Here is a 21,707-nt window from a genome sequence, read left to right as displayed (position 1 = left end):
ACATACATGTATAAAGTGAACAACAAAATTAATACAAAGGGCTGGGTTTCTACCATTCCAATGGGGCCCTAGCCTGGCTCTAAAACAAAGTTGTTTGTGGCAGAGTGCTGTGCCATACATGTATAAAGTGAACAAAGTTAATACAAAGGGCTGGGCTTTCTACCATTCCAATGGGGTCCTAGCCTGGCTCTTTAAAGGGTGGCTGCAGTGTTTTTTAAAAATAATATAAACGATTAAACATGACTTTTTAAACCTGAAATATTTTTTTCTATTTTTTATTAAATGCGCAAGTATTTTAAAAATGGTTTTCAAGAGATTAGGGGAACCCATTCCGCCCCTAAAAGGGGCATAAACGTGACGTCATGTCGGGAACCCGAGACGTCGGGGCCCCCTGGCTGTGTGCATATATAGAGACGTGTGCACTGTGTGGCCTGGTACCTAGGCATGTGTAGTTAGGGACCAGACTCTTTTTGCCGACGATATGTTTGAATTCCCGACGTGACGTCGATGGTAGGGGGGCAGTAACAATCCACAAAGGGGGGGGGGGGGGGTGACTTATTCGCTAATTACGCAAGTGAGATATGTCGGGACAAAACAAAACACATTTTATTGAGGTTCAATACATATGTCAGAAATAAATGACAGCAAAATTAACTGTTTTAATTCACTGCAGCATCCCTTTAAGGATCAGTATCGTACGTTCCCTCACAGCCCCTATAGGCCTATATGTGGCTAGCTCACTAGGACTGTCCACTCAAAGCATTTTTTTTCAGATAGAGTTGATTGCTTTCATCATAACTGTAAATTTTATCAATTTTCTTAACAGTGAATTACACAAGATGTTGCAGTTCATACAAAGTGATTGTGCGTGCACTGTTCACATGCAGCTGTATAAAACTTGATTGGAAATTTGTAACGCCTTAATTGGATTGACTGTCGTAAAATATTAAAACAGCTGGTTAAACAACATTTTTATAAGCCAATGAGAGGAGAGGAGAGGAGAGGGGAAGGGGAGGGGGGTGTCCCGCCATATATTTTAAAAGTACACTACAATCATTTTGCAAACATTTGCAGGAATTGATGCATTGCAAATTTAGATTTTAAAGACACTGGACACTATTGGTAATTGTCAAAGACCAGTCTTCTCACTTGGTGTAATATGCACAAAATACATTAAAGGCAGTGGACATTAATGGTAATTACTCAAAATAATTATTAGCATAAAACCTTACTTGTTAACAAGTAATGGGGAGAGGTTGATAGTACAAAACATTGTGAGAAACTGCTCCCTCTGAAGTGACGTAGTTTTCGAGAAAGAAGTAATTTTTTCACGAATTTGATTTCGAGACCTCAGATTTAGAATTTGAGGTCTCGAAATCAAGCATCTGAAAGCGCACAACTCCGTGTGACAAGGTTTTTTTTCCTGTCATTATTATCTCCCAACTTTGATGACCGAATGAGCTTAAATTTTCACAGGTTTGTCATTTTATGCATATAATGTTGAGATACAGCCAGTGAGAAGACTGGTCTTTGACAATTAATAATAGTGTCCACTGTCTTTAAGCATGCTTTAAAAAGCCAGACTTCCCGAATTTAGGTCCAGAATGGCCCCAGTTTTGAAAAATCATGCGTACATTAGAACCCTGCTTAAAAATCTTGTGTAATTTTAAACTTGGTGATGATTGAACGAATGTGCTACATGTGTGTCTTATTACATTAGTCATATCTTGTCATTACTTACACACAGTGAGTCAGATCTACTCAACTGACTGTAAAATGATTACTTGCGATGAGAACCCATCAACTTCTTTCTCCACGAGGACCTACGTAACCATGGTATCATGAGTAACAAACATCACCACGGTGATAAGAGGTAAGCGAACCCATTATTTCATTTGATTTAAAAGCTCACACTTTAACAGTTTGTCATAACGCGTCCACCGAACGGCTTTCATCAAATTCAACTCATACTTAAAAAAAATTCTTGCTACTTTACTAAGTGACCCTTTGACAGACCTCAGACAAATTTTCTAAATGTTGCTTACCAAAGTCCGTTGCTCAGCGAATTCTGTTTCTAAGCAAATTCTGTTGCTAAGCAAAATGATTATGTGGCACTTATACTTGCCAACCCTGTTCACCATCTTGGGAGTCAAAGTTTACACAGAGGAATTAACTCCCCAAAGTGGAAATGGTGCTCATTTTGCAGGGCTCTTAGTACGTTCTGCGTCTGCAAGGTGCCAGCCAATACACTGATCCATTTAGGCTCCGCTCACGGTGCACGTGTGAGGAAGAACATGTGAGCCTCTCCAATGCCATTCTGCACAACTGTGCCGTGGCGCGCGCCAAGCATAAGCGCACTCATGTCAGACTTTATAGTGTCCGACTTTTGGTCGTTCAAAGGATTGTGATTGGTCAATACGCAATGTGGCGGAGCTTGATGGATCTGTCTGTTGCTGGATGGAGTCCTACCATGCCTAGGGTGATCATTGCTCAATAAACTTCAAACATGGCCTTCAAGAATTATTCAGACATGCCTGGAATTTCATCTCAAGTTGAAAGGGCAGTTGGCAAGGCCATTTTCATTTTACAAAGGGCACCTCATTGGAAAATCTGAAGTCAATAAGAAATGTTGAAGGGCACCAAGGCCAAGACCATGGGTATGCGCTTAGAGGCTTTTGCATTAGGCGCTTTACAAATGTCTTCTTCTTCTTATTATTATTATTATTGGAGGCTGTAGCCTCCATGGCCTGCGTGCTGGTAATTCCAGCCCTAATAAGATGGCACAGTGGTCATTGTTTTGTGTCATCCTTAAGTTGTACATTTAATTGGCCCAGAGCAGTGATCTGTACATGTAAGTATTTGGGAGAGTTTTGTTTGCCCTGGTGACACCTGTTGTTAAGGTTTAGAGAGATGCTGGTCACGTTTAATCGTCTAGGGGGGGGGGGGGTTACCGGTTTTGTCTTGATGCCTGAACTATAGCACACAAATCCTGTAAACATTTCACAATTGTGCACAGAGCCGTTTGCTGAACTACTGAACTTGACAAACTACTTAAATACATAACACGGCTTGTAGTTCGTGCTCTGAATACCAAGAATGCTTCAGCGCTGCTTAGCTACGCTATTGACAGTACATTAAATACATGTTATGTGTTCATGTTAGGTCTGGCGGTCGTGTGGGTGCATAGTCCGAAACAGCTCAAAGTAAACTTGTCAAACTTTGAAGTGTGACACCTTGTTTTGTTCTTTGTGCCTTTATTCCACAATGCCGAAGGTGAAAAGAGAGACAGTTCAGTGTGCATGTCAATCATGTCAATTTAGTTATTTTCCTGGGGTTATGGTACATTTGTACAGGAAACAATTTCGTCCAGCAAGTATGCACAGCGATACATTGAGACTGAACATTGTTTTGTGCAAACTGAATGCTAACTATTTTGAGTAGCAAACAAGGGTTTGTGACTAGCAACTGATACATTTTGTGTAGCATTTTGCTGGGCTTTTCAAGGAAAATCTTTAATCAATTTTGTGCAAAGTACAATTAATAGTGTAAGTCTACATACTGTAGGCCTACTGTACTAAATTATGTGCAATGATTGCAATGCACACAAGAATATGTGCATTCGGTCGATGAAAATTATTGACATAGGCTTGAAGGAGTGCGTGATACAAGCAAGAAGTTTCTGACAGTACAAAGCTAATGTGCTTACATTGCACATGTCTGATATTTCACGAAGGCAATGAAAGCGATTGCCTCAATGATCCCTTGTCATTTGCCTTTTTGAGGTATGGTGGACGCGATAGGAGTGCACTGTTAAGTTTCCGTGTATCCACACAAATTGACCCCAACCTAAATAGTGTTGTAGCATTGTGTCCGCCATATCTCAAAAAGGTTTATTTCCTTGGTTGAAATGCCTCAACTTCCTCATCTATAAAGGCCCTACGCCTCTCCTAATATTATGCATGACTTCATAATTCTTACCCAAAATGAGGCTATGGGCACACGTCCCCCACCACTTGCAGTGGCTGCACCCATAGCCTCGTTTTGGGTAAGAACTGTGACGTACCTCATGCATAAATATTTAAAAGGCATATGGGGGTGCTCTTCACCAAGGAGAAAAACAAAGCATACAGTCCTGATTTGATATCATTTGCAAATGGCCCTTGAATCTAGTTTCAATGTTTGTGTACTGCATGTAGAACTTTCTATTTCCCTTTATGTCCACTACATTTAGATAAAGTGTAGTAGTTCATCAAGTAAACAGGGCAGAGATTTACACTGAAGGGCTTACACAGACTGCAGTTGTCTGCTTTGTCTGCTTTCTTGTCTGCTTTTTCTTTTACTTCAAGATTACAGTAGGTAGAAGAGTAGAGCCACGTAACAAACTTACTCACTTTACTACATGTAGACTGAACCACTTTAAGTGTCTTTCATCATCTCAAGATTTTGAAGTGTGTACATTATTAAGTCATTTCTAAGTTTTATTTGGCTTTATGATGAGCATGGCTGATGCTCTGTTCTTTCAAAGGACAGTGGCACAAAGGTTCTCTTCTTTGTGAAGGGCACCTCTAGTAGGAGGAAATTGAAATGTCCTGTGGATAATGTTTCAAGGGGCATCAAGGCAATGACCAAGTAGGCATTTGCCCAGGGACGCATCAGGGAAAGACATGTAAGGGCCCGAGTCCCACTGCAGCGATAACGATAACGATAACAATAACGACGCCAAGAGAACGCACCCTACTAGTTGAATTTATCGTTCTCGTTATCGCTGCAGTGGGACCGGGCCTTTAGGGGCCTCAGGGCAAGTACTTACATAGACTTTTTGAAACAATATCAAGCGTGGAATTTCATGTCCATTCTGTTGCCCAGGGCCCAGTTTCATAGAGCTGCTATTAAGCTTAGCATGAAATTTCTTCCTTGATAAAAACAGGATTACCAACCAAGTTTCCACGATTTTTCAGGATGTACTTAAAGCAAATAACAGCTGAATCCCAGTAACAAGCAATATGCAACGAATAGAATTTTGATTGGTAATTCTGCTTTTATCAAGGACGAAATTTTATGCTAAGCGAATTTTTGTGCTTAGCAGCTCTATGAAATTTGGCCCAGGTCTTGGCCTTGATGTGCCTGCCACAAGTTTCTCATATATTTTAAATGATGGAAGTGTTGTTTGCCCTTTGAAAGCTCAACACCCAAACTGCTTCCGATTATTGTGAGAGTCCTAATTGCAAAGCTTGTTAATTTTGTAAGATACATCCCGTTGGCTTATACATTATTTAGTCCTATACTATTCGATCCAAATAATGCAGAACTTTGGATGTTGATGGGTTTGGGTGCTTCTATGGTAGAGTTTTATTCTCCAGAGACCATTCATTGAACTGTATTATCACAAAATGTCCAGACTTGTTTAGGGAGGCCCTATTGTTAATTCTAAATTTTTGGGGGTACAAATTTCAATTTCAATAGAAATAATATGAAACAAAAATTTTAGTTTAGTGTTTAGAAGTTCATTGGGATACTACGTTAAAACCCACTGGCATATTTAATCCCGACGTGACCTTTACTTTGACCTCTTTATGTGAATGGTAGGCGGAAAACCTTGCGGTCGTTTGTGGCTGCTATGGGTAGTTTGGTACACAGCCTCTACGGTTTCTTGAGGGTTTATTTCGAACACCATCTTCTAAAGGGGGCTGGCTAAATTAGCATCTCTACAATGTGTTATAGATGTTCATCGAGACAGGCTACACACACTTCATGGTAATGCACTATTGATTTTATTCCATGCGGACTCATTGTGTAATCATGTCCACATTGAAGATCTACAGTGCAGACTTTTTATCTGATGGTCGATACGCACCACATGAGTTTGCTATAGTCTCTGTTGTCCAATAAAAACGTATTTAAGCCATCATTGATTTAGGGACCCATTGGGACAAAGATGACAAACAATAGGCATTAGTGTCCATGTTCATTGTACAATGTGCAAGTTTTGTTCACTTCTTCCAAAGGGACTGTTACAACGTTGAAGGTTGATTTTCAGTTTTTAAAAATAATGAAATGGTTTTATGACATTATTTTTAACAATATGGACTTCATGTTAAATGTGCATCTCTGAGAACTGATCAAGGCCCATAAAACAAAATAACAGAGTGATACAAAATATATGTCCAGGGGTCGATTGCACAAAGAGTTAGCACTAGTCCTAACTTAGGACTAGTCCTAGAAGATAAACAAATTGCATGGATAGTCCTGAGTTAGACGAGTAACTGGTCCTAACTCGAGATAAGACTAGTCCTAACTCTTTGTGAAATCCACCCCTGAACAAGTAAAGAGAAAGACTAGCGAACCAATAGGACTTTAATTCCCTCTTGAAGATTTTCAAAGATGTTGATTGACGGAGATTGACACAAAAGCTATGGTCAGAACCAGTAAAGAGAAAACCTAACGAAACAAAGTGGACTTCAATTCCCTCTTGAAGATGTTCAAAGTTGTTGATTGATGGAGATTGACACAAAAGTTATGTTCGGAACAACGAGTAAAGAGAAAACCTAACAAAACAAACTAGACTTCAATTCCTTGAAGATGTTTAAAGATTTTGATTGACAGAGATTGACACAAAAGCTATGTTCAGAACAAGTAAAGAGAAAACCTAACAAAACAAACTGGACTTCAATTCCTTCTTAAAGATTTTTAAAGATTTTGATTGACGGAGATTGACACAAAAGTTATGTTTGAACAGAACAAGTACAGAGAAAACCTAACGAAACAAAGTGGACATCAATTCCTTCTTGGATATGTTCAAAGGTGTTGATTGACGGAGTTTGCCATGGAGCTTGTTCAAAATTGCAGGTGCTGCATTGGCAAAGGCACGCTGATCATGGCGAGTAAATGTAATTACCATTGAAGCAGTTTAAAAATGCTGTCAAATTCAAGAATTATTGTACAGTGCATTTGGAAAGAACATTTATTCGCCAACTTAAAAATGGTTTCCCTTGCATACAAGTATTAAATTATTGCATAATTTTTAGAAAAAAAAGTAGTATAGTTGCCCGTTACTTCAACCATAAAGCAGATTCTTTTCCTAAAGGCTAACAAAAAAGTATGCAACACGCTAAGACATCATTTCCTAATTCATCAGTTTCTATAGATATGTCTTTTCAGAAGTGAAAATTCCCGTCCTAGTATTACAAGGATCATGATGACTAAAAAAAACCAAGTAGAACTCCGCCCTATACATGTGTAGTACACCAGGGGTTAGTGCATACTTGGCAACGGAAATGAATACCAAGTATCGATCAGTATGCAGAGACTTTACAAAGAGTAAAATTGGAAATCAGCTTTGCATTCATCAGAGGGTCAATCAACCTTTACCAACATCTTAACTTCCTTGAGTAAATATTGATCTACTGCCACTGGGTCTTTCTTGTCATCCTCATAAACAGTTAATATGGTAATTGGGTGATTTATTATTTGAAAACAAGTTTTAAAGGTTGGGTGTTGAGAGGAGGGTTTTGAAGTTGGCTGGACTTGATGATAATGGTAGACTTTACCTAGCTGATCGGTACACAATGCTGGCTACATGTGGTCAAATAGAGAGTCAACAGCTTCTGTTTTGTAGCCCTACAGGCTACTGTACTTGTTTGACTGCTGGCCAGAAAGTCTAGTCCAGTCAGCCATTGGATATAGATTAGCCATTGGATTAGTAACCTCACCAACTGGGGCAGCCTTTAAAAGCCCTGTTCACACTGCATCCCTTATCCCCATGTAATACAGCCCTGGGAAGGAGTTTTCTAGCCCATGCTGCACTCTCATCCTGTCCCTACCTAGGTCCTTTCCGATTGCATGTTCAAGAAAGCGTTTCACCGCTAAACCCTAGCCCTATATAGGACTCTTTCTCTGTACACAGATACAGAGTCCTATACACTATTAAGGCCCGTTTCTGGGGCGGAAAATTGTCAAAGCTTCATAACTCAAATCTTACCTGCAACTAGCCACTAGTTTCAACAAATTCACATTCTATGGCGGCGTACATTTTTCTGCGGTGGGTTTTGGTCGTCATATATTCTTCACAAATCCGTCATTTTCATGAAATAATGCAGCTCCCACTGTTAAAAAATTACTCACAGTGTTGTCTGCACTGTTGACGTCACTGTAGTATAATACCAAAGTGTAAGGCCGCCAGGGCTACGCTAAACCCCTACTCCAGAGCAGGGGTGGCTATTCCTAGCTTGGGTATGCCTTTTTGCTGGGATAGATCATGGGTAAAGCAATCGAGGTGTAGGGCTGGTTGTTATTCCCTGTGGTCGAAGTGTGTGAATTAATCAGTTAGACCTAGAAAGCAAAGCCTAAAAGTTTTTGAGAAAATCCACAAGACCACAGGGCTTATTATTATCTCAACATTTTAACTAGACCATCATACGAGAAATCAGATTGGGATCAGGTTGGGTCAGTTATTTTGTTGTTGCTAATTATCACCTCTGTGGACCCAGTTCGAATCCCACTTCAGACCAGAGCATTCCTTTTGATTTGGGGAAACTGCACCCTTGCCCACCCCCCCCCCTCCCCACCACCACACATTTTTATTCTGTTTGACCATGACTTGTTGTTGCTACGTATATGTACCTTACCCCCTTTAAAGACACTGTAGTCAAAGACCAGCCTTATCACTTAGTGTACCTCAACATATGCATTAAATAAAAAACCTGTGAAAATTTGAGCTCAATCGGTCGTCAAAGTTGCAAGATAATAATGACAAAAAAACCCACCCTGGTCACATGAAGTTGTGTGCTTTCCGATGCTTGATTTCGAGACCTCAAATTCTTTATCTGAGATCTCAAAATCAAATTCATGGAATACTAATTCTTTCTCAAAAACTAGGTTACTTCAGAGGGAGCCGTTTCTCACAATGTTTTATACCATCAACTTCTCCCCATTACTCGTCACCAAGTAATAATAATAATAATAAGACTTGTAATGCGCACATATCCACCCTGCTGGGTGTTCAAGGCGCAGTAAAACCAAACACAAAAACAAAAACAAAACACAACACAAAAGAAAAACAGACACAACAAAATTAGTCATTGAAAACCTGTGACATAAGATAAGTTTTGAGAAGAGACTTGAATTTTGCAGTACAAAGACAAGATCGAAGATTAAGTGGTAGAGAGTTCCAGATGCGTGGCGCGGCTGAAGAAAAAGACCTGTCACCCCATGAGTGTCGAGACTTGGGTTCAATGAGGAGAAGCATAGAACTTGATCGAAGATTCCTTGATGGAGTGTAAACTTGAAGCAGTTCAGAAATATAGTGGGGAGCCTTGCCATTAAGAGCTTTGTGGACAATGAGCATCAGCTTGAAGATGATTCGTTGAGAGATAGGGAGCCAGTGTAGTTGTTTCAGAATGGGGGTGATAGAACACGATTTTCTAGACAGTGTCACAATGCGGGCAGCAGTATTTTGGAGCCGTTGAAGTCTGGAAATCTGGTTGTTAGGAAGACTGTAGAGAAGAGCATTTCCGTTGTCAAGGCGAGAAGTAACAAATGCGTGAATGACCTTTTCAGTGGCACTTTTGTCCAAGTACTTGCGAATCTTACCTATATTCCTGATGTGATATGATGATAAACGAACAATGTTGTTGATGTGTGGCTGAAGTGTCATTAATGAATCAAAAATAACCCCTAAATTCCGAGCTTTCAGCGAGGGAGCTATCCGAGCATCACCGATGGAGATGTATGGCACTGAAACCTTAGTTAACTGTTGACGTGACCCAAATAGAAGGAACTCTGTCTTATCATCATTTAACTTCAGGAAGTTTTGTTGTGTCCAATGTCGAATCTCTTGGATGCATTTCTCAAGTCTTGCAATAGATGCATTGGCGTTTTCTTGAGAAGATTTAAACGTGATGTATAGTTGAGTGTCGTAAGGTTTTTTTGCTGATGATTATTTTGAGTAATTACCAATAGTGTCCATGGCCTTAAGGGTCCACTATGCCCGGTCCAATGAAGCGTTGAGGAGTAGAGGTGGGTCATTGTTGGAAGCAGAAAAACACAACAAGCGTGAAACTTAACGGTTTTATTCAAAAGCAGTGAAATTTGTAGAAAGCGTTTTTTTTCTTTACAGATCTGCCAATTCTCCCTGAGTCGGCAGCTCAAGTTCCCTGAAGATACCAATCGATCTTTTCATGTTTTCATGGACACATTTGAAAATCTCCCTGATTGTGGAAACTTTGTCCCTATTGGGTTGCATGTAATTCCAAATCTCCTGATTGCAAGATGCAAATGTTGGCAGTTCTGTTTGTTTTCTGGGGTGATATTAAAGGGTCTGATTACTTTTTGAAGGACAAAAACACAGTGATCATGAGATGAAAATTATTTTAGCAAGTAAAAACATATTTTCATAATAATAATAATAATAATAATAATAATAATAATAATAATAATAATAATAATAATAATAATAATAATAATAATAATAATAATAATAATAATAATAATAATAATAATAATAATAATAATAATAATAATAATAATAATAATAATAATAATAATAATAATAATAATAATAATAATAATAATAATAATAATAATAATAATAATAATAATAATAATAAGACTTGTAATGCGCACATATCCACCCTGCTGGGTGTTCAAGGCGCAGTAAAACCAATAACAAAACAAAAAACAAAACACAACACAAAGAAAAACAGAAACAACAAAATTAGTCATTGAAAACCTGTGACATGAGATAAGTTTTGCGAAGAGACTTGAATTTTGTGGTACAAACACAAGATCGAAGATTAAGTGGTAGAGAGTTCCAGATGCGTGGCGCGGCTGAAGAAAAAGACCTGTCACCCCATGAGTGTCGAGACTTGGGTTCATTGAGGAGAAGCATGGAACTTGATCAAAGATTCCTTGATGGAGTGTAAACTTGAAGCAGTTCAGAAATATAGTGGGGAGCCTTGCCATTAAGAGCTTTGTGGACAGTGAGCATCAGCTTGAAGATGATTCGTTGAGAGAGAGGGAGCCAGTGTAGTTGTTTCAGAATGGGGGTGATAGCACAGGATTTTCTAGACAGTGTCACAATGCGGGCAGCAGTATTTTGGAGCCGTTGAAGTCGGGAAATCTGGTTGTTAGGAAGACTGTAGAGAAGAGCATTGCTGTTGACACTGTTTTACTCATTTCTCAAAAGCTATCAGCACCTCAGCAACTAATATTTTAAGGTTTGCTTTCTACTATCATTATCGTCAAGCGGTGTCAGTTTAATGTAAATCTGTGGACATTGTGTTTTGTGTTACAAAAAGTACCCAAATCCTTTAACTGTGGAATACCTGCTGTATCTAAACCAGTGCGAGTTAATAAAATGTAAAAGCGTGTAAGCCACCAACATTGACCTGTTAGCCTTTAAAAAACAAACAATGTCGGTGAGTTGGACAAGTCTTAAACATGTTATGGCATTTATGTCATTCAAATCAGAAATATTACAGTGACTTCTGATCCTACTATCATAAATTTGTTCAACCCAGACAGTTGTTCGCTGTTTGCCTAAACGAAAAAAAAATTAAAATAAAGATAGGAAACATGGTGTATCAATCGAGCAACATGTGTACAACATACCAATGTGTAGATGTCTACTTTTAAAGCCATTATGCACTTTCGGTAAACAGTATTGTCCAAGTCCCACACTTCGTGTATCACAACTTATATATAAAGTAACAAACCTGTGAAAATTTAGGCTCAATCGGTCATCGGAGTAGGGAGAAAATCACGGGAAAACCCACTCTTGTTTTCGCACGTTTCGCCGTGTCATTACATGTGTTTAAAATAAATCCGTAATTCTCGCTATCGAGAATTGATGTTGTTTTAAAATGTTTTCTTAAAAAGTAAAGCATTTCATGGAATAATATTTCAAGAGAAGTCTTTCACCATTACCTTCTGTAAACCCTGTAAATTATTTGTAAATCTGTGATTTTTTTTTTTCTGTACCGAAAGTGTAATGGCTTTAAAAGGAATGTATCTTTGTTTTTTAAAACTGTTTTATTTGGTTAAATTTTATGTAGTATTGTACAATACAAGTAACCTGTGCCAAATTTATTGAACACAAGGTGAAAGTCTTGTTTTGGGGATATCTTTAGAGATAAACTTTCAGCTTACTTAGATCAAGCCACCTGATTCAGCTGAAACTTTCCCATTTGTTTTTTATTGTATTTTTCTCTATAACCTTGCCTGTATAAATAAGCACTACATTGACAAAAATAGACCCTATCGATAAGCCCTTTATACAGATATTAATCAACCAATGATAAATCCTCTTTTCTCAAATCCTGTCATTAAATTCATCAACATTTGCATTACGCTTCTCTTAGCAGACCTTTTATCCAGACCACAATGCAATAACTCTCTGCTTATCTTTAGGGGCATGCCTCCTTACTCTATCCTTGGGATTTATACCAATAAATCTCTACGGTACTTAAAGATTTGGTACAAAAGTCTCCTTATCGTAATCTGTTCTCACTGCCCTCCGCAGCTTTGTCCGAAAATAGACTTGATGAGGGAGCTTGGTGGTATAATCCTGGATTTTGAGAGGGGTTTATCCTCGTTGATCCCCAACATAGAAGCCAAGGTGGGCTAATCAGATTTCAGTTGTGGGCATGGCGAGGCGGTGTAGGGATGCACCTGTGAAGCAGGTAGTATAGACAACTCCTCCTCTACTGCAACAACAAACAAATCAGAATATTGAAGGTAGGGTCATATATTTCTATTTTGGTTTCAATTTGGTTGACATAATAAATACTGAAAGTTGCAGCAGAATACAGTGTCTATTTATTGCTTTCTGAAAAGAAACGGTAAGTGTAACTGTACCGTTAATTACAATCAAATCTTTAATACATCCCCATGAAGCCGGTACCTTTTGCATCTCTGACCTTGATTGGTAAGAGCAAACAAATCAAGAGTCGTAGATTTCTGTTTTGGTTTCAATTTTGTTGACATAATAAATAGGAATTATAAAGAAAGAAGTTATCTGAAAGTTGCAGCAGAATATAGTGTCTATTTAATGCTTGCTGAAAAAAACTGTTAGTGTAACCATAGAGTAAGGACAGAGATGGTGTAACTGTACTGTTAGTTCCAATCAAATCATTAATACATCCCCATGAAGCCAGTACCTTTTGCATCTCTGACCTTGATTGGACACCAGCCCTAAGCAATCTGTGAAATAGTTTATCAACAACTACAGTTTTAATGGACATTAATTTTTGGAGCGCATGTAGTTCAGGGCTGGAGATTCATCTTTAAAAGGGCAAGACCATTTTTCATTTTTCAAATGGCACTTTCATTGGAAAAATGTTAAAGTCATTGGTAAACTTTTGAAGGTGCACCAAGAACAAGACCAGGGGCAACGAAAGTCATGGCCTTCGTGGCCTGCGTGTTGTTCCAGGCCCGGTTGAAACCAACCCCATAGTTGACTTTGCATTCGTCTCAAATTTGGTAAACCAACATAAAACAAAATAAAAATCTGTTCAGTGACCATTAAACAGATTTAGGTAAATTGTTGCACTAAAAACAAGTATTTAGTGCCATTTGAAACTGCTACATTGACTCCTGTTTAGTTCATGCAGTCATTCTTAATAATGCACAACGTTTTAATCAGTCATTGAACAGATTTAATTATCAGGAACAGGTGTTGCTATTGTTATTACCCCAGCCCTGCCAACATAGCCATCGATTAGGATGTTAAGCGCTGGCTGTTGATGTGTGAAGGTCTTGCTTGGGGTGGGTGGATGCAGCTTGCGCTATCACCTTGTGGACTGTTGATGAATGCATTTAAGATGGGCCAGAGTTCATTCATGGACAATGATGGAGCATGGATGGAGGAAGGAAATGGATCATTCCTCCATGGTTCAGTTCAAGTGTCGTACTGTATTAAAGCCATTATACACTTTCGGTAAACAGTGTTGTCCAAGTCCCACACTTCATGTATCACAACTTATGTATAAAATAACAAACCTGTGAAAATTTAGGCTCAATTGGTCATCGGAGTCGGGAGAAAATAACGGGAAAACCAACCCTTGAATCCGCACGTTTCGCCGTGTCATGACATGTGTTTAAAATAAATCCGTAATTCTCGCTGTCGAGAATTTTATATTGTTTTAATGTTTTCTCAAAAAGTAAAGCATTTCATGGAATAATATTTCAAGAGAAGTCTTTCACCATTACCTTCTGTAAACCCTGTAAATTATTTGTAAATCTGTGGAACTTTTTGCTTTTTTTCTGTACCGAAAGTGTATAATGGCTATAACATTTACCTTACAGAAAAGCATGAATGTGGTTTGGAGGACGAGCAGAACGTGTTTATACTGTTTGACACGACAAGACCAGCTTCTTCTCAGAACTGGTCACTTCTCCAAAAAGAGGGATTTTATTCACATGGTTGTCCGATTTCACAAAGAGCTAAAATTTAAGTTCAAAACTACATATAAAATAAAAATCTTAATTGCTAAGTAAAGTGTGATGTAACGATACAAATGACTTTGGTGATAACTCATCATAAAAGTTGCCTTCTTCATCCATAAGCCTTCGATCAACATCCAACATTCATCTTCAACTTTCCAATGGTCCATGCACGAATACCCGCTATGGTGATAGAGCATTCTCAGTAGCTGCACCAACTTGCTGGAACAAGCTCCCTCTTCACATCCGTGACTCATCCTCAATCAGCTCATTCAAGACTCGGCTAAAGCGCTTTGAAAAGCCTGTGGAAAGCGCTATACAAATGTTATTTATTATTATTATTATTATTATTATTATTATTATTATTATTATTATTATTATAAGACGAATTTGATCAGTGCGTTGTGAAATCCAGCCAATTTCAAAAAGCACCAAGGCACCATCTCGGTGGTCTTTGGACTGTCTGCTTTAGAATGACAAAGGTCTTTGGTCTGAATCCCAGCCGAGTAATTAATAGGCCTATGCCTGTGTGAGGGTTTTTTTTTTCACTGGAAAGAACTGAGTAACAGGTATTTTACACATATCGTTGTTTGGATAAAACCAAATTATGTAATACTCGGCCTTATTCTTTATTCTCCATGATGCAAATTGAACCAGTCAAACAAGCCTCCTAGCTGCCGGGCATCCTCTGTTTTACAAGTAGTATACTACGATCCACACACATATGCTTCGAAATTGCTTGGTTATCTTTTTACTCTGCGAACTAACACGGTCGGCTATTTATGGGCCTCAAAGAATTTACTCCCATGAATGGCCGACCGTGTTTGTCGCCGAGGTAAAAGGAAAACCATGCAATTTCGAATGATCCTTGTGTGGATCCTTATATTCTACTTTAAAATATCTTTCTAATCATAGATGTGTGCATTTTACAACGAACGGTTACAAACGCTTTTCAAAGACCAACTCGACCGATCCAAGGCAACGTGTTCGTTTAACATTCCAAATTGATAACTGATGTTCGTATCCACTCTGAAGGCGTGAACAGTAACCTTTCTGATTTTCTCTTCATATCATAAATAAACCAATTTAAGGATCTGTATGTGCTTGTAATTATATCTGCTCGCTTGATTATTAAAATTGATTCGTCATATTTTGATATGCGCTTATGATTCTTCCAGTTAATAGCCAAGCCTTTTTGCACTTTCTATGCTTTGATTTACGCTTGATTGAGTCATATCAGGGAGATATGGTCCTATTAAGTCATAACCACCCGCCCCAGGCATGCTACAAATTACCTCCCCAGTCTAACTTTACAAAGCATCGATCAACAATGCGAACTTTCTAGGGGGTTGGTTTGGGTGTACATGAGTGATAGAAATGGGGCCAGCATGTTGTCACTGTTCAGCCAGAAAAGCCATCCAGCTTTTGTGTGCTTTCCTAAACAGTACTCCACATGCCTCGGTGCTTGTGGTCCTTTGTGTCACACTGGTCATAAAAAATAAGTCATTCATATTCTAGGGAGTGCGTTGATTGAAGGTGCATGGCGTAACTAGGGAAAAGGTACCCCACCGGGATGACATTGTCATAATTATGGCAAGCCGATAGGAGTCGGGTGTTGTGTACCAGTTGCTCCATGATTGAGCGATTCTGTGGATTTATGTAACCGGACCGAAGACTTTTGTGATTTCTGTGGCATCAATGTTTTGAGTATCCACTGTCAGTGTCAAGTGGATGATAGCAGAATAGAGTGTATGATTTTGACTTTGTGGAACTTCAAATTATCACCAGGCTGTACTGCAGTTGTGGAATAAAACACGTAGCACAAGATTACAAACATTTTGTGCTGCAATGCTAGTAGAGATCTACATTCTCTTCTACAAGCAGTGATGCCAACTACAGTAGTTGCTGACTAGTTATGATGATGTTTTGGCCTGAATTAAAGAAAATCAAGTTTGTTGACGAGTGAATTTTTTACTTTGTGGAGCTCCGAATTATCACTCAGCTATACAACAGATGAGTTATAAATCACGGTGCACACAAAATGTAAACCTTTTGTGCTGCAATGCTAGCGTAGGTCTACAATTTTCTTCTACAATTAGCAGTGATGCCAACTGCAGGTAGTTGCTGAGTGACTTGTCTACAGTGAATTTCACACTTGTTGACAAGTGACTATGTGGAGCTTCAAATTATAACTCAGCTATACTACAGCCTTGTTCTGCAAGGCTAGCAGATATCTTTGCTACAAGCAGTGATGTCAACTATTTAACATTGATGAGGTGATAGTTGAAGATTCGGTAGGACAGTCAATGTCCAGAAAATACATTTGAAGGAATTGTAACCTGAATTAGAGTGTTTTGTAGACTAAAGACTTTTTGTCGAGGGGAGCCACAACAGCCACAGTGGTGATTAACAATAAATGTTCCTCAGTAAAATGCCTTGGATGCAGCATTTATGAACACATTGGAAACATGAATAGCAAGAGAAAATCTCTAACAAAGGACGACTATCCGTAAGTTAAAAGCAAATTGTTGTTAATGGCCAGACGTTTGACCCAAGCAGACTCCTCCTTGAAGGCTGACTTGAAATTTAGCCAGGAAGGAAACATTTAGCATGAACGTATAATATTTTTAGTTGTTTTCCTTTAACTTACAAAGCAGAGAAAATGTACTTGGCAAAGCAATAACAATTCATAAAATAAGATACTCAAAACAAACGATAAAGAAGAAGACAAAAAATACAGGTGGCCAAGATCATCAATTTCATTCCAACAAATCTATAAGAAACAACTGATGTTGGATCTAAAATATCTGGTTCATATGAAGCATTGATTTGTTCTTTATTGCAGATAATTATTATGAAGGCACTCAATACAATTCAAATTACAAAATGAAATTGATTCGTTTCTGTTTTGAATGACCCCCTAAAAAATTAGAGTCTGTCTTTGGTAAATGTAAGGCTATGGGCAGGCTAAAATTTTACACTGGACCAATAGACTGTATTGAATATGACGTCACGCGGCTCAAATATCTGACCTACCTGCATGTACGAGATTGCGTGCATGTGCGGTAGAAATCAAACCAGGAATGTTGCATGCTGCGTGCTTCGATGATGTATGCGTTTGGACGCGCATACGATTTGCCCTACAAGATGGGCGACTTTTCATAGCAAAAAGGGGTTATTCAATACGGTCTGTTCCCAAAGTCCAGTGATTTTAGTGTCAGGCCAGTAAACTCAAGAAAGGACAAGTCCTTTGGTCTTGTTTTTAATTTTAAAAAAATCTTTTTCTCAAAATAATGATGTTCAAATGTAGAGTTTGAGTCTCACAAATATCTTTCAATCCTGCCGCCTATCACCCATAACACAGAAGAGATAAATCTTCTCTTGATGTTCCTTTTTTCAATTGAAACAATTTTGATGATAAAATTGTGTTCTCATTTTGATACTGTAGTCTCTTTTAGTTTTGATTTTGGTCCTGTAAATAAAATCCCGGTCCACAAAAGATTGTGAGCTATTATAAGTCCTGCAGTCTTTTCCCCAACTTTGAGTCCTGAGTCAACAAAATATGCGATCTTTATCAACAAGGCAGCTGAGCAGGATCTGACCAGACAATTTTAAGGCGAGTCCCCTCCCCACCTGGCAGACAAAATGTCCACACTATAAAACAATTAAGTCGTTAGTGTAGGGCCTAATAAATAATAGGGCCCTTCTTTATACTGTGTGCGCATCATTAGCGAATGATTGTAACGGTTAGTGTATCTGGCACACCTTGCGAGGCTTCTGTTTGTCATGTTGCTGGGTAGTGGCCACAGATATAGAATCCCGAGAACAGTGAGTACGACATTTTTCTTGATATTTAGCTTACTATTACGCTGTTGAACCATTTTTTCTTGATGTGCGTACGCTTTGTTTTGTATGCGTGTCTTGCAAAATTAGCATAATTACATGACTGTTTTGCCACATCAGTCAGTGAAAATGTTTTGCCATGTACAGTAGATGTCATGAACATTGGCCAGTGGAAATACTTAGAAACGGCCTATGTGCGTTGCCATTTTGCCATTCGCGCGACCACGTGTTGCGATAAGTCGCTTCCACAGATGACATTTGGGGCCCGGACGGTCGAGCTTAGCGTTCTTTGGGTTCTATTTTTATCAGATCTAAATCTTTTAATGATCTGTCAATTACTAATCTCTAGAGTCTGGGATTATCTTTCTAGCTTCTAGCTTTGCCATTTAATCTTCCGTTGGTGTGCCCAATAACATCATGGCATGGAGCTATAAAAGACCAATGATCAAAGTATAAATAAGCGTCATGTTGAATGTTTATAGATCACTCTATGATTAGAAGAAGTCCAGATGCTGTCTGCGCTTGATGTAGAGGAAAGTTAACAAAATTGCTGGTTTCCTTATTCTGCGCTTTTTAGCCTTCGATAAAGACTCTGCTGGGATCGTGACATCGGGCCATTAACCCATTTTTTTCATCTAGCATTTATACAATAGGTCCTTTTGTTCGGTAAGCAGTTTGTAACAGCTAATCTATTTTCTCTCTGGTTTTTTTTCTCTGTGTTTTGTACGTCGAGTAAGTTGAGGAAAATAGTCCTCGAAAGTAGTAGTCCCTGTAAGACCGGCAATCAGTTACCAACTTTGGTACAGTCCTAAAGCATGCATGCCATTGTTGATGTTGGGAGGTGGGACACTTTTTGGGTTATTTCAGGTACTGATAAAAAACCCAAAACACAACAACCATTGGCCAAAACTGCTTATAATTTACAGGGATGAGATATTTCAAACTTATATCTGAATTTGGGAAGTCTACCTGTTGAACAAAAAATGTTGTATTTTTTTTTTACTGAGGCTGTCTGATGTGCTTCACCACTGAGGATACCACTTCAAAAAGCTCCTTGGAATCTAGAACTTTAAGGGTTCTTCAAAGGGTGAAAATGCCATCATTTCGATGTACCTCCTTAGATATGCCTCCCAGTTTCAGACTTTTTTTGTCATCAATGAATCTCACCCCTTTTAATAACAGATGCAAAATGCTCTCCTTTGATGCCGTAATGGTGTTGTTTTATAAGCAATAATGTAATTTGATTGTGTTTTTCTGTCTTGCTTGTTGCAGGTCTGTCGTTGAGAGGAGGGAACGTCAGGGCACCATGTTGCCTTTGATCAAATCAGTTCACCAGCAATCAACTGGAAAGGTAAGTCAGTCAATTATTTGACCTTGTGTATAGGGATGTGATTTCTCTCTTTTTTTTAACCGTTCAGGTACATTTTATCAATTCAATTCAATTCAATTCAATTCACTTTATTATCCACGATGGGAAATTCATTTCGGCCTTTTATACAACAAATTTACAAAATTTACGTAAAATATTATCTACCATAAAACAGAATAAAAACACTACAAGCCACAAAAGTCTATAAAAAAATCAACAGCCTATCATCACATCCCTGTGTTTAGCAAAGCAAAATGAAAGTAAAATCATAGAGTACCACTTCAAATACTCTCCAGCTGGTCCGCTGACTAACAAGTTCGGTGTTGAAAAGTAGACGGTAGCTGGTGGACTAGTAAAACATAAGTCCTGCTGGCTAGCTACTACAGTTCCATGTGTTTGTGTACAACGCTTTCTTGTTAAGTAGGATTTGAAACTTTGCATGGTGGAAATACGATTTGGAAAGGTTTGCGGTAACACGTGTAATGACTATCTAATGAGTTGGGGTGGTTCAACCCAATGATTGGATCAGTATGCTCTGATCATCTTAATAATAATAATAATAATAATAATGATTACATTTATATAGCGCTTCATACTAAAAATAAGTTTCTAAGCGCTTCACAAAGAAAATATAAATGATAAGTAAGCAAACGGGAAAATTAAAGCTAGAAATATACAATAATAATACAAAAGGTACACTAAATATACAATATAACAGGCTGTTTAGAAGAGACAAAAATCATTAGACTATGAGAAAAATTATTGTAATCTCATTGGCACTGATGGAAACGATTGAAAAGATGGGTTTTTAATTGTGTTTTGAAACTGCCAATTGTCTGAGCATTCTGGATGTAGGAGGGGAGATTGTTCCATAATGTGGGGGCACATACTGTGAAGGCTCTATCCCCGTATCTTGTGTTGGTACGGGGACCTGGTGCAAACTGGGATGACGATGAAGATCTAAGGTTCTTTCTTCTGGAGAAACTTTCTTGTTTGTTTGACTGTTCAAGTATATAATCATACATTTAAAAAGGAAAATAAACAGTTTTGGAGCCTGAATACATTGTTGGCAGTTTAAGCAATAAACCGCTCCTTTGTTTGGTCGTTGCCAACGTTACTCCACAAGTCTTTAACCACATCAACTGTCTGCTTTTAAGTCTTAGCGTCTACCTCGGGGTAAAATGTAATAATTCATAGCCCTACGAATGTGATTTGTTGTTACACTTTTATCATCCAGCGCTGCACATGTAATGCCTTGAGACTTCAAACAATGTTTCAGACTTAATAATAATATACAACCTAAATCCATGTTTATAAATTAACAGCTGTTGCCACGGTGACTCTGAACAAAGGGCTTATGTGATAGAAATGTAGGTTTTTAAAACATTTGCATTCCTATTGGGACTTGCGGTAATTTATCCACGAAGCTGGAAAAGTTCCTCAGGGTTGTTGAAGGTCTCAGATACTCCTTTGCATGTGTCATAAAACAATATGTGATTTGTCTGCATACAGGTGTCTTTTGTACATGATTTATAAAGGAATGTTAAACATTGGTCCGTAAGTATTTGCGGTTTGAAGAGCAGGCCTGGGGGCTGATTTCTCAAAGAGCTGAGTTTGTTCTTAAAGTGTGTATCGATCAGAATTGCAAAGTAAAGTGTGATGGCAATACTAACAAGTGACATCTCATCTTGAGATGACTCATTTTCGAGGCCCTTAGACTGTCATGAGGAGGGCAAGGCTCTTTGCACGACTTAAAGGCGGTGGACACTATTGGTAATTACTCAAACAATTATAAGCATAAAACCTTTCTTGGTGACGAGTAATGGGGAGAGGTTGATGGTATAAAACATTGTGGGAAACGGCTCCCTCTGAAGTGACGTAGTTTTCGAGAAAGAAGTAATTTTCCACGAATTTGATTTTGAGACCTCCGAGTTAGAATTTGAAGTCTCGAAATCAAGCATCTGAAAGCATACAACTTCGTGTGACAAGGGTGTTTTTTTCTTTCATTGTTATCTCACAACTTCGACGACCGATTGAGCTGAAATTTTCACAGATT

At 38.5% G+C, this 21,707-nt stretch overlaps 1 protein-coding gene across 3 annotated transcripts in view; it reads left to right on the top strand.

Annotated features, from left to right (window-relative positions):
- Positions 1 to 21,707, top strand: part of LOC117300907 (dual specificity tyrosine-phosphorylation-regulated kinase 4-like) — a 44,888-nt gene that overhangs the window by 3,252 nt on the left and 19,929 nt on the right. For 2 of the 3 annotated variants that reach the window (XM_033784774.1, XM_033784773.1), the window contains exons 2-3: positions 1,748 to 1,873; positions 19,555 to 19,633. In XM_033784774.1, coding sequence (XP_033640665.1) covers positions 1,842 to 1,873; positions 19,555 to 19,633 — 111 coding nt within the window. In that variant the 5' untranslated portion in view covers positions 1,748 to 1,841. Of the gene's footprint in view, positions 1 to 1,747; positions 1,874 to 16,803; positions 16,949 to 19,554; positions 19,634 to 21,707 lie in introns of those variants that run through there. The other variant, XM_033784772.1, reaches the window with a different exon arrangement.

This window comes from Asterias rubens, chromosome 16, assembly GCF_902459465.1.
Source record: "Asterias rubens chromosome 16, eAstRub1.3, whole genome shotgun sequence".
NCBI lineage: Eukaryota > Metazoa > Echinodermata > Asteroidea > Forcipulatida > Asteriidae > Asterias > Asterias rubens.
Note: the sequence above shows the minus strand (reverse complement) of the source record. Positions and strands in the feature narration are given on the sequence as shown.